Below are 14,180 nucleotides of genomic sequence, written 5' to 3' on the forward strand. Positions count from 1 at the left end.
TCATTACCTAAGTTTTACAAATGAAGTGCAGTGAGATTAAGCAATTGGCCTAAAGTCACACAGTTATTAAACAAAAGAGTCTAGATTCAAACTATGTTCTTCGTTTGTCCGCCCTCCCCACCCTTCCCACACAGCTGAGGATGAAACCCAAGAGAACGATGAATGCTAGACAAGCCCCTGAGTCACACCCCTCACCCTAAACTACACTGTGTATAGACCTTATGTCACAGTACAATTCAAAGAGACTCCTACTAGCAACTTTGCTATTTTTCGTACATACGTAGAAATAAACTAGAAATAAGGTAAGTTGCCTGCTTTCTGCAAAAAGTTGTAGTATAGTTCAGCTATCCCTTACATGAAAAGAAAGGAGGGAGGGAAGGGGAGAAGAAGGGAAGGTAGCGGTACACTGAATGCCTCTCTTGAAAAATATTTCTGTATTATAGAGTTGATTTCAGAAATACTGGGTTTTAGTCTATTTGCTTCTTAAATCTAGAGGTTTGTAGATTGTTTCCTAGTTTGAAAAAGATATTAGATTGACTAATTCTACATGAATAATATTTTCCATATACTAGGAAAAAGTACCTTAATTTCATATTATGCATTTGTAAACTGAAAAAAATATATTTATGGTATACACTTCTTTGAGGAGATACATTATGATTCATTTATCTGCTTGTCACTGAATTAAAGTTCTTTAAAACAAACAACATGAATTCCTCTAGAGTGTGAGAATATGTGCAAATCCCCAAACACATGGTGGATACACCCCTCTCATTAGCTGGGCACTCCTCAGATTCCACCTTCAAAATGCTGCCTTGATCTGAAGGTGCACCATGTGGTGCAGACAGAACTTTCTGGCTGGCTGCATGGTGCCTAGGCCTTTTTGTTCCTGGTCTGACCCCTCATTTAACCTTTGGCCTGTGGCCTGTGCTTTCCTGTCCTAATTACTGACCTGGTTGTCTTCTCCTGGTACCCTCTCTTGCCAGAGAGCAGTCATATTTGATGTTTTGCCTTTGCTTCTCTGGACATGAGAGATAATGTATTGTGGCACTAACAAATGATATATATATATTGTTTTTCTTCTTCTTCTTGCTTCTTCCTTCTCAGGCTCTGCCCAGGCCACCAAGACCCTAATTTGCTATTACTCAGCATCCCAGAGTTGAGGATGACTGTCTTTCATGATCTTCTAATTTTTAGGATGAAATGAATGATGCAGATGTAGCTTTCAGTGAGTACCATTTCAGTTAAAAAAAAAAAGTAAAGAGGGACAGATAATGATTTGGATATGGACAATAATATTTTTTCTCATGTCAGTGATATAAATAAGATGTGAATAAAATGAAAAGCTTTCTAAATTTAAACATTATCATAACTCTTAAAGAAGTCTTGTTTAATTTCTTGGTGTTTGTCATATTGCTATACCTTGCAAAATTTCAAACAGATTTAGCTATACTTAGAAAAATAACGAGCTGGGCTAGAGGTATAGCTCAGGTGGAAGAGTGAACTGCCTAGAAGGCATAAGGCTTGGAGTTCAAATCCCAGTACCATAAAGAAGTTGAAAAATAGGGAATTCAGATAACCATCAGAAAGACTGACTTTATACCATAACAATATACAACTATATGACTATGTCATTAGGTTGAAGTCTAAGCACAATAATTTTATTTGTGATCAAAAGAGATGTCTGTGTCCATGGGAAGCAGATAAAGTTCAAAGAAGCTGCTCTGATGATCAAAGAAGGTTGCTATCAAATGTTGCCCAATGATATGTATGAGAGGGTAATAAGAACGGAAAACATCTTATTTTACTTGCAAATACATTTCAAAAATATGTGAGCTGTGATGAGAGATACTGTAGTTCAATTTTTAAAGAATTTGCAAGTGAGAAAATTAATCTTACTCCATATTCTAGAACACAAAAGAAGAGACATATTTTGAGGAAGGATTTCATTCTCAGCAGTGTTTACAGCCTGAATTATTTTTTCCAAGATTTTGATCAAAAGCCATATGACTAATGGACAGCAGTTAGTACCTCGGAAAGAGATAAATAAACTTGATGGCTGGTGCTCAATCCTCCAATGTCAGGCTCGTTGAGGTTAATCATCTTTTCATGACATCATATTCACACCATCTGGCACCTCCGTAAACAGTGCGCATCACAATCAATGCTGCTCTTGAGTGAAGCCCAAGCTGCAAATGTGCTAGCTAAATTTCAGCCAATATTCTTTTTTTGGATTAAAAACTTAAATATACTTTTTTATATTTACTGTTTTTAAAAAATCTATCTTTGAGACAGGATCTTGTTCTATAGTGTAGGTTGGTTTCAAAATTACAATCCTCCTACCTTGGCTACCCAAATGATGGAATTATAGGCATGTAATACCATTGCTGGCCTATAATTTTTCATTTTAAAAGTAATACATGTACTTACATGTGTTATAGAAACTTCTGAAATCATCTACTTACAAAATAAAGTGAAATCAACAGTAACCTCACCATCCAAAACTAATCAGCTCACATTTTGAATCTATGTGCAGAAGGTCCCCAACTTATGATGGTTTGAAATAAAACTTTTTGACTTTATAATAAGGCAAAAATGATACCCATTCAGTAGAAATTGTACTTTGATTTATGAATTTTGATTTTTTTTCCCTAGGCCAGTGATATACAGTATGATACTCTCTCAAGATGCTCAACTATAAGCTAATATAAGTGTTGTGAGTACATTTCAAGTATCTAGGCTAAGTTAGGATGTTTTTTAAATTAAAGGTATTTTGACAATATTTCCAACTTATGAGTTTATCAAGACATAACCCTAACATAAATTGAGGAGCATCTCTCTGTATCTGTGAGTATGAGTGTATATACACATATGCATTTCTTTAAAAATATACCCATGGCTAATAAGCATGTTAATAATTCAGTAACAAGCATATATAGCCAACCTTTAAAAGATACAAAGGTTTAAGGCCTGAGGCATGACACAAGTGGTAGAGTATCTACCTAGCAAGCATGAGATTCTGAGCTCAACCCGAGTTCACCAAAATATATATGTTATATAATATATAATATATAATAATATATAAATATTATGTATAAATGTTTACATGCTGTGTATTATATGAATATATATATACAAAGTTGTATCACATTTCAATATTGTTTTATATCTTTTTTTACTCGAATTATACCATGAGTATAATATTCTTCTGAGGTGTTAATACTTAATGTTCACTCTTAGCAACTCTTTCAATTACAGCACAGGGGTGGAATGATGAAAGCAGTTTTCTCCTGAGTTAATCCAGTAGAAGGGCCCAGTCAGGAGGCTGATGCAATAAGGATAGCATGAATTCTTACAGTGGAGTACCAGAAGAGAAAGGAAGAGAAAAATCAAAGAGACATTTCAAAGGGAAAAAAGACAACTGAGAATTGGATAACAGGTAACAGATGAAAGGGAAGAATCAAGGATAGTACCAGGGTATTTAGCTTGGAAAACATAAACTTTCTCTAGCTTGGAATACTGATGGGGAAGACATCAGCCAGATCTATGAAATCATACATGCTATGAAGACAGTGAACATGGAATCACTTAACCAAACCCCAAGTCACTTCTACCATGTGGCCCTTGAAGCTTGAAAGGTATAATTTTAGTCCAGTTTTCATAGTGTCAGTGATAGTAAGAAAAAAGCCAGGAAAACTGAAAGGTTCAAGAATTCTTAAAACAGAAAATTGAAAATGAATTGGAAAAAGAACCAAACAGGCAAATTTCTATCCCTTTACTTCTTTGGTGTTTTTGTTTTGCTTTATTATTCACTTTTGGGGATTGAACCCAAAGCTTCATGCATGCTAGGGAGGTGCTCTGCTGCTGAGCTGTACCTCCAGCCCTAAACTATACTGTTTATATTTCCAACCTCACACTGCAATGCTATGACACCCCTGCTAACACCTTTGCTACTTTTATACACAGATAGAAATAAATTAGAAATAAGATAAGCTGACACATCTCAAAAGATTCAGGATAAGTAACTAGAAAACTGGAATCTCTTACTGGCTTTATAATTTAAGACTCCTCTGGGAAAAAAGAGTATCTATTTTCTGCCTTTTAAAAACTCTTAATATCTGTCTATCTATAACATATATATATAAACAAATGCAGCAAAAAATTAACATCTGCCAAATCTAAGTGAAGAATGTATAGATGGTCATTTCAACTTTGTGCATTTTTAAAAAAAATTTTAAATAAAAAGCTAAGAGTAAAATATACAGGATATAAAAAATTAGAAAAATTAAATAGATAATAAAACCAAAATAACTAACCCATACTTGCCCAACTCTGAGACATTAAATCATTAATAAGAAAGGTAAATTCCAAGATAGAATTTCAAAAACTCACTCTACTAAACATCATTAGCAATAATGTGCATTTGGTCTCTCTCATCAAAGAACTAAGAGGAGCTTATATTTCCATAGATTAAAAAGAAAATCCGAGAACATAAGTATTCCACTATTTTATAGCAGGTCACAAGCAGTAACTGCTACTTTTCTTTTTGATGGAAAGATTTTCCGGTCTATTTCTTTTAGCAAAAAGTCAGATTATATTTTTCATTGTGAACTCACTCTAGAAAATCAAGCCATTCAGCATTGCAGTCAAGGACTAGCTGCTCCCGGAGCTGATTCAGTTGTCTATAATGTTCTACAATAAAAGGAGAGTGAAAGCGGCTCACAACTTTTGTGCTAGAAAAGGGGAAAAACATAAATAGGAAATCAAGGTTAGAAGAATCAGCAAATGTCATCATTTCAGAAAATTAAAGCAATTATTTATTATTCACTGATGAACCTTGAATGTAAACAGAGAACATTCTTTATTTATGGTCCTCAACTACTGATTCTAAAGAACATGACTGTTCAGGAAGGTTTTTCAGTACATTTTATATTATACCCACATGGCAAAGTCAGAGTTTAGAATTTTTATTTCATAGGCAAAGGCTTTTTGTACCTTTAAATTATGCTAAATGAAAATGCTTGCTTTTAAAAAAACAAGATCAGAAGCAAATGTAACAAAGAGGGTGGGACAGAGCTCAGAGGTACATACATTAGTGAAGGTCATATTATTCTTGGTATTTTATACTCTTCTGTTTAGCGTATTTCAGTTAGAAAAGAAAAATGTAAGGCATCACAAATAACAGCAATGCATAAATTCAGGAGGCCAAGAAAGAGGAGGAGTTCTTTAGGGTGCAGTGGCCCTAGGTGGGAAGAAATACCACATGTTCCTTGTCTGGGCTTTAGTACAATCTCTGCTTTCTTTCTCAAGAAGTAGCAGAACACAATGGGGGCTTCCAGGGATCCCCAACCAGAAGATCCAGGCCAAGGCCTTGAGCTTGCCACTACTACTTCTTGTAACTTTGGGTAAATAGAATGGACTTTTTCTAAACAGCCCTTTCCTCATCTATTAAATGGGGATTGCAATAGCACTTATATCACATACTGCTGAGAGGGTCAAACAGAAGGGCTTAGCAGAGTACCTAGTTATCAGTACTCAGTAAGTATTAGGTGGTTCCTACTGCTGTTGATACCATTATTATGGTAAGTCTTCAGGAAGAAAAGGTCCAGTGTACTCCTATAATACGCTGTCAGATTATCTTTAATTTGGCAAACTACTGGGCATTCAAAATCTGACTGGTGATATTTTAACTTATCCTTGTGTCAAGGTCCTGTTGACCAAACAACAGACAAAACACAGTAACAAACCTTCCCCAAACCATCTTATTTGTTCACTGAATTTACATTATTGAATGTTCAAAGACATTGGCACTGATTTATGCCTTGCCTGTTGCATTTCAATTATGTCATCTAGACTTCTATGCAAACATATTATCATAGCTTTCTCTTCTGGCAAAATCCATTTAGTGAGACATTTCCACTGTTGCTCTAAATAGACAAATATGATTATTAGCAATGTATCCTCAGAAAGCATGTTTCATTTATTAGCTTTTTTAGGGGACAAAAGTAGATAAGGGAAAGGATGGTTGCAAGGGGAGAAAATACCCCCTAAAATCAACAATCCTCAAATCTACAGCACAGCTTCTGGTAGCATGGGGAAAAACATGATATGAGAGCTAAACAAATCTAGCTTGTGCCTTCAGTGTCTGTTGCTGTGGCAATGGATAATGCTTTTTTTTAAAAAAATTACAACAAGAAATGAATAACCACACACCATGTTAAAATTTCCCTTCATCCCCTCCATAGATTTCCTTCACACCTTCACCAGACACTTGTCTCTCTAAAATTATCTTAGGCCAATGCAACGTTTTCATCTCAGGATCACATTTATTAATAACAGGACCAACAAATACTCCAAAAAGGATACTACTCACAGGAATACATACTTCTCTAATACTGCTTCCTTAAATTAATGCTAGCCAAGGAAAGGGCAGAGTTTTAATGTGCTTCTCTGATTTTGCTTTTGATTAATTTATTTTCATCAGTTAATGATATTACAAAAAAAAAAAAAAAAGTAAAGCACTAGCCAGGCATGGTGGCATAGGTCTGTAATCTCAGCACAGAAGGCTGAGGCAGGAGGTCAGTCAGGGCTACACAGCAAGGTCCTGTCTTAAAATTCACAAGACACCTCACAAAAGACAGTGCTAGCCTAGCATGCACAAAGCCTTAAGTTCAAAGTCGCAGTACCACAAAAAAAAAAAAAAAAGATTCTAACTATGTGCCAAGAAAAGCATTAAGAATAAAGAAATGTAAAATTCAGTGAGGTAGAAAATGAAATTTTCAGCTTCCTCAAAGAAATGTCAGGCACAGCATTCATCAAGAAGCTCAGGCTTACAAATAAATCTTACAACTGAAGGGTCCTCAACTCTGTTCCCTTGTATATTTAAGTTACAGGGATAAAGCGGTAATTTACAAAAGAAAACAAACATATAAAAATAAGATGCACTTTTGAAAAATAATTTTAAAGTAATGATAAAAATCAATAAAGGTAATTACCTCTGGTTAAAAGTTCCATGAGAAAAGCAAAGAGAAAATACTGCTCTGACCTTCAAGAATGTGGCTACTATCAGTGCAGAAGCACACAGATATAGTCACATTGTTATAATTCATGTTAGAAGAAAGAAATACTTTTAAGCCTACCTTCCAACCTTCACCCAGTCAGACGGTATGCAAGATATGGCAGAGTTCTTTACTTCAATCATAAACTAAAACAAATGTAAATGAACAGAGATATTTAAATGAGTAATCACTACATTTTTTAAAGCTATCTCAAAATTGTGGTATAACAATTTAGTGACTCTTCTAAACATTCAAAATAAATCCAATACTGGTTTTGGGAGAATTTGATATGCATCAGTGTATCTGATTAATTAGGGTTTCAATACCCACAATAAGGTATTATTTGTATTCATCAGTAGGTTTGCAATAAAGGGTATTACTAGGGACTTCAGTGTTTATAGGTTGTCATGTGCATACTATGAATGGTGATTTTTCAATAATAACATCTTTTATTCATAAGAATCCACTAAGAATTCTATTATTCAGATCAGATTAAATTTCTACCTATATAAAAATTTTTAAATATTCAATTATTAGATGTAACACTATCTTTAGTGCTATGGCCCCTCCCCTATTCTGAATAGAAGAGGATTGTTTTACATAATAGTTTTTATGTAAGAAACCTGAATTCTCTAAAAGTATCCTCATAAAGACAGCCTGGGCCTCCCCAAATGCAGATAATTTCTTCCTGTATGAGCGTTTAGGCTGTCACTTATAGCGACCCTGTCTTTTCAGATTCACCTGTGATTGGCAAACAAGCTGCTCTGACATCAGCCAGGAAGCAAGTCAAGTTCTTCCATCACACCACTCATTTTTAGCACTAGCTACATGTCATCTCAGGGTGCTCACATCCTGCATGATAGCAAAAAAGCTTCCAAAAAGCTTACAAACAATCTAAACATTTTGTTTACAGATATTTTTAATCCACTTTTGTACAGGATAGAATCCAGAAGTTCTGGGGCTGTCGTTAATTTTCAGATGACTCTGGAAACATTTTTTACATTTATCAGTTTTATGATGTGCATACAACTTCAGGAATAATAGTCATATTCTTAGTAGTATCCTGTTCATCTGGTTATGAGTTTATTTTTCCATTATCAGAAATGCTGATGCTTTTACATTGATAGCTAATTTTAAGAATTTTCATCCTTAGCAAAAGTTGGAATTAATGAAGTCCTTGTCTAAAGAGAATTAATACGGTTTTGATTCTGCCACACTCAATTATACAGTTAAGGGTGAAGACGGAGATGGGAAGATGATAGACTGGAAAGCCCCAGCACTTTCCTGTGTCTCCACAAGTCTGAAACAAAACATCAGGTGTGGGCCAGGTGTGATGGCTCACATCTATAATCCCAGTTACTTGTGCTCAGAAAGATCACAGATTGAGGCCAACGTGGGCAAAAAAGTTAGTAAGACTCCATCTCAACCAATAAATTGGGTGTGGTGGCACATGCCTGTCATCCCAGCTACATAGGAAGATCATGATCCTAGCTGGGCCTGGCAAAAACTCAACACCTATCCAAAAAATAACTAAAGCAAAAAGATCTGGGGGCATGGCCCAAGTGGTAGAACACTTCCTGAGCAAGAACAAGAGCAAGGCCTTGAGTTCAAAACACAGTATCACCAAAAAGTAAAGAAGGGAAGGAAACGAAAAGAAAAAGAGAAGAAAAAAAAGGCTTCTCTGACTGCTTTATACATTTACACTCCTTGGTGGGCATGCACCTGCTGACTCCAACATTTTGCATGCCCAACCCCACACTGTCAAAGCACCTGGTGCAAGGTGGTATCCAGCAGCAGTCCTGGGGCTCAGATGGTGGGAGTAGCCTAAGGGTAGCTTCTACTCTGGCAGCATTGCCTGGCCTACATACAGACAAGCACTCAGACCAGTAGTGGTCAAAACAGGGAACCTGCCCTGGCAGAAAAGGCAAGGGGTCTCAGCCTACAAACAGCTTTCTTTGGTTTAACCTGTTGGCTCTTCAGAGAGAAACAACTCACTAACCTTTTATACCAAGTAAACCTCAAATAAGAAAGAAGTGAAAATCTCTATCCTCTGCCTCCACAACAAGGAAGAAATACTGACTGGTCTTTTTTTCTTTTCATCTCCCCCTCCCTCTGCACTTTTTCTGGATTGTTTTGTCTTGCTTCGTACTTATTTTATTGTGTTCCCTTATGAGTATTTCTTATACCTTCATCCCATACACATTCCCTCTCTTTCCTCTTGTTTCTTCTCTACTTTTTCCTTTCCTCATTTCCCCTTCCAAAGGTCTACTCTAGAGGCCATCAGAGCTCCAGCAAGCTGCCATATGCACAGCCAATACAGGATGGAAATCAGATAGTGTCAGGAAAGCCCACTGGATCTCCCACTGATTAAGTCCCTGTGGTCACATGCTGTCATGCAGCTTCAGGTTTTCAAACAGAATTCTTCCTCAGACTTGTCATCCACCAGTTTTTTTTTTTTTCTCAGCTATACTAGCTATAGAACAGGGAAATTTCTTTCTAATTACTCCTTTTTTCAAACATTCTAAGAATGAGCAGGCAGGCCTTTTATTTAAGGATTTTAATGCTGAAGAAAACTAACAGAAAGTAGCACATATTCCAAAAAGCTTAGAAAGAGTTCTCACAAGAATATTCCCTGCTCTGTAGTTCCTGACTATATTTCTCAGGTATTAATATGAGATGTATGCCCTGGTTCGTTCTAGTAGTCTCTCATATTCTCCTAGGACCCAATTCTATCTTGATTAAATGTCAGACATTGTTATCCAAACTACAGCCTGTGGTATCACTGGGCTGGCATTATTGCTAGGTTTGCTGAAATTCTTAACTCACTCCAAAATCACTTCCTGTTTTCTCCAGCACCACACTTAACCCATTGCTCCCCCCCCCCACTTTTCTTTCTCATTCTCTCTTGATAATTTTCAAATGTTTTTTATTTACAAGACTTAATGAGAATGTTTCTTACATCTTTAAACACACTAAACAGATGCCTGCACATGCTACATGCAGTGAATTAGTAAAAATTCTCCTGAAGATTTTTCCCACTATTTCCTTCCTTTTCCTTTATGAATAATGCTACTTATCAATACTGTCCTAAGTCTAAATACTGCCCCAAATCCATTATTTGATTTAAGGTTGATCCATTATTTGACTTAATTCTTTACTAGCATAAAATATGATACAGACTATGAACTATGTTCATGGAGCAGTGAACTTTGTAAAACTACGTAAGTTTCTCCTTTCATTAGATTCTTAAAAACCAATACTTTCAGAGTCATCACAGACTCTGCTAGAGTAAGTAACATTATAGTAAGTCTATAAAAAATGGGAGTGGGCTGGAGGAGTGGCTCAAGTGGTAGAGAACTTCCCTTGCAAGTAGGAAGCCCTGAGTTCAAATCCCAGTAACAAACAAACAAAACCAAACCTGGGAGCAGAAGTAAAAAAATGAATGTTGTCAAGAATAACATTGGCTCAACAGTCTGGCACATTTACCTCTCCGTTTTTGGTAATAATGCCAAAATCCATAGTCTACAAGGGACTCCTTCAATAGATTTAAAAAAAAAAAAAACTATAACGAAAACCATGTTTGGAAATAAAATTTGAGATGGAATAGAAGGCTATAAAATCAGCAGCACATATACATAAAGAGTAAGAGTCTCCCCCCCGCCTCCTTTACTTCTCAAAAGTAATCATACTTGATAGAGTTTATGCTTAGTCTTTTAAATAACTCCAAATAATTTTCCAATACCTTTAGTCCCTTTGTTAAACAAAATTTGATTATAACAATTCTCAAAATTTAGAATTCATTGGGGGTTTAAATAAGAATCATTATTTCTCAAAAAATTATAAAAGTAATACTGTATTAATATACTAATAAAATTCTGGAGGAAGCTGTTAAAAATCAACAAGAATTTATCCTATTGTTAGTAACAAAGAAGTTTCTTTCCTCAAACTCTTCTCCTTGACCTACTAAAGGTATAAAGAGTAAGTGTAGCTCAAGTAGCCGTGCACTTGCCTAGCAAGCATGAAGCCCTGAGTTCAAACCCCAGGACCAACAAAAAAAAAAAAAAAAGAAAAAAGAAAGAAAGAAGATAATGTGTGAAATACTTAGCACTATTCTCAATTTTAACTAGTGGCTGATAGGTGGTAACTACAGTACTCTTGTTGTAATTATGTGAATAACATAAGCACAGTACTTTATGAGTGGAAGGCACTTTCATGTATTAGTCTCACAACACAGGTGACTCTTCCATGGTCAGGTAGCACAAGTGGTAAAATGGCACTCACATTCAGCATTGTCCACTGTAATACCAGGATGCTACATTTCCAGTACATATACTTTATTAATGGTATTAAAGCAAGTGTGATCATGTGATTTTCACCACAGAGCCAGAATAATGGCTCTTAGGTGAAGGTCATAATCACATCGTAAAAACAGGAAATAAAATTATGATGTCTGCATGTTTGGAACATAAACACATAAATACTATGAAATCACTTCTTCCTATTACATAATGCTCTGTGTGGAACACACTTTGTGAAATGTCTGGCTGAGTATAACATCTTCATAATTTTACAGAAAACAATGGTTAAATCTATTAAATGTATCAGATCATAAACATTTTAATAAAGATTATCATTTGCTGTTGTTTATTTCAAGTACCCAAAGAATCAACACTCCCTTGGTAAAACGCACAATGCAATGTAAATATTAAGAAACTTGGTTTGAAATTAAGCTTTTCCCCACAAGTAAAAGATACATTTTAAATCCTCAGTGAAATGTTCATGTTATAGAAATTATTCATAAATTTCTCAAATTGTTATTTGACAAAGTAAAATTTCTCAAATTCTCACAAGTGGAATCTTCACATTAGTTATAAGGCATGGATGAGCACACCTTCAAGAATCAGAACAGGACTGCAAGATACAACTACATTTGATTTTTTTTGGCACAGTGGTTTAAATTAAAGCATCATGCTTACTGGGCAAGTGGTCTACTCCACAAGCCCATACAACCCACATTTAAAAAGCACTTCTCTTTGTTTTCTGATTATCATTCAGATGTTAAAATCAGAAAAACACGTTCAACAGCATCATAATCTTTGGAAGGCTCACTAAATACGGGTTTTCACTCCATGTGCTTTTTTAAATTCCAATTATATTCCTAACTTCAGGGAGAAGTGCTGCCATTTCATCACTGTGTAACCAATGAATATGGTGGTCCACTTGGTTGTCATTTCATCATCTGTAAGCCAGACATCAAAGACTAACTGCTCTCTCCTGAATTCAGAAGAAGTGAATTTTCAAAATTACTATTCCTAACAATCAAGATTTTTCCCTAATATAATTTCAACAGGTAATACCAAAAGACATACAACATTAAGTTTCATGAATGTACAAAGATATTATCATTAAATTTTTAATAATTTATAATTTTAATGATTGTCATCATTAAGATATTTCTTACCCAAATAAGTTATTATAGCATATTTCCAAGGAACAAAACAGAAAGCTTGGAAATATGATACGAACATCTTCAGATTTTCATTTACATTTTAAAATAGCTTTTCCATATAAGGCAAGCTGATGCAAAATAAAAGTATTTTGACATTACCTCCTGTCCTGATACTGTCACATATTGTGCAGAAGGATTTTTCAGTATTTTTCGTATTTCTTGTAAATGTATTTGGATTTTTTCAGTAACTTCTTGGATTTCATCCTTCCTCTTTCTTATCAAAGGAAACTCTGAAAGGTCTTTAAATAATTCAGTTTTATTCCCAATTCTAAAATATGGAAAAATGCAAATACATATATTGAAACACATTAATTAGACCAGCTATGAATTAGTTTTTGTAGCATGATGAAAGACCAAAGGGCTGAAAATCAGGAAAATGTGTTTCTAATTTCAGCTCTGCCACCTAATATTTATGGGGACATTTCTTAACTTCTGAATTGACATAATTACCCTTGTATCACTTTTATTTTGCAAGCTCATAAGTTCCACAATGAAACTAAGAGATAAAATTAAGTATTAGTCATTTGCCTATTCAAAAAATAAAGACAATGTAAATGTCAATTCTTTTTTCTTTTATGTAGATCTCCTTGTGGGGTGTACCGTGCAGTGACTGCCCTTTAAAGGATAATTTTGCTTTTGCAGATTCTAAGCACAGGCAGACATCTTGGGATATCTAGGACATGAGAACAGGATGCCACCTGACACCCATTCCTGAGCTACTGAACTTGGCTTTCCCTAGGCTTTATCTTTCCATCACCTGATACCTGTCTTAGATGTGGAACTGCCTGAGTTTACACAGGAAAGTGTTACTTCAGCTGTAATGTAAAACTTTAGTATCCAATCACATTATTCAAGCAGAGATTGAGAATCCACACATCAAATGGCAGGTGCACTGGACCATGTTCACTGACAGAAAGCAAGAAGTGAAGGTCTGTACTTACTTAGCAGCTTGTTCATTAAGTATCTTTAAGTAATGGTCCACTGGCTTGAGGAGTTCAGGAATTTCTAAAATAAATGTTTGGAGCAACTCTGACTGAACGTGGGCATTAACAGCAGGTATTAATGCTTGAAATTCTGACTTTAGGTGATATAGACTTTTGACAATCAAGAAGAACTCTTGGGTAGAACACTGAAAAGAGAAATTTTTGGAATCTAAATAGCATAAGGTACGTGAAAATGAACTTCAATTGTATGAATAAAAATGGCATAATGAAACCCATTAAAATTGTAAAAAAAAATTTAAAAGGAGGGGATAAGAAAGAATAATAGAGGGTGGTGAATATAATCAGTCATTACATGCATGTATGGAAATATCAAATGAAATCCCTTAGTACAATTAATATATGCTAACAATGGAGCATAAGGAATTACAATCAGAATAAATGAAAATTTTCCTAACTAGTTAGCTGAGAGTTAAACTCTCACTGAGAGTTTAAGTGAGGTTAAATACTATATAATATTTTAAACCTGTAAGAAAATAACTTGAGCAAGAGATCAGAAAGTCAATACTTGTTTGATATATTTTTTTACATTTTTAAAATACATTGTTTGCCACATTTTTTTCTATATGGCCAATGCCAAAAACATAGAGGCCAGTTCTAAAGGAAATATCT

At 35.0% G+C, this 14,180-nt stretch overlaps 1 protein-coding gene across 1 annotated transcript in view; it reads right to left on the reverse strand.

Annotated features, from left to right (window-relative positions):
- Positions 1–14,180, reverse strand: part of Msh3 (mutS homolog 3) — a 186,965-nt gene that overhangs the window by 71,874 nt on the left and 100,911 nt on the right. The window contains exons 14-17 of the mRNA XM_074077200.1: positions 13,509–13,696; positions 12,667–12,835; positions 7,140–7,204; positions 4,617–4,733 (exon numbers count right to left, since the gene is read on the reverse strand). Of these exons, the coding sequence (XP_073933301.1) occupies positions 4,617–4,733; positions 7,140–7,204; positions 12,667–12,835; positions 13,509–13,696 (539 nt within the window). The remainder of the gene's footprint in view (positions 1–4,616; positions 4,734–7,139; positions 7,205–12,666; positions 12,836–13,508; positions 13,697–14,180) is intronic.

Source organism: Castor canadensis, chromosome 6 (assembly GCF_047511655.1).
Source record: "Castor canadensis chromosome 6, mCasCan1.hap1v2, whole genome shotgun sequence".
Classification (NCBI taxonomy): Eukaryota; Metazoa; Chordata; class Mammalia; order Rodentia; family Castoridae; genus Castor; species Castor canadensis.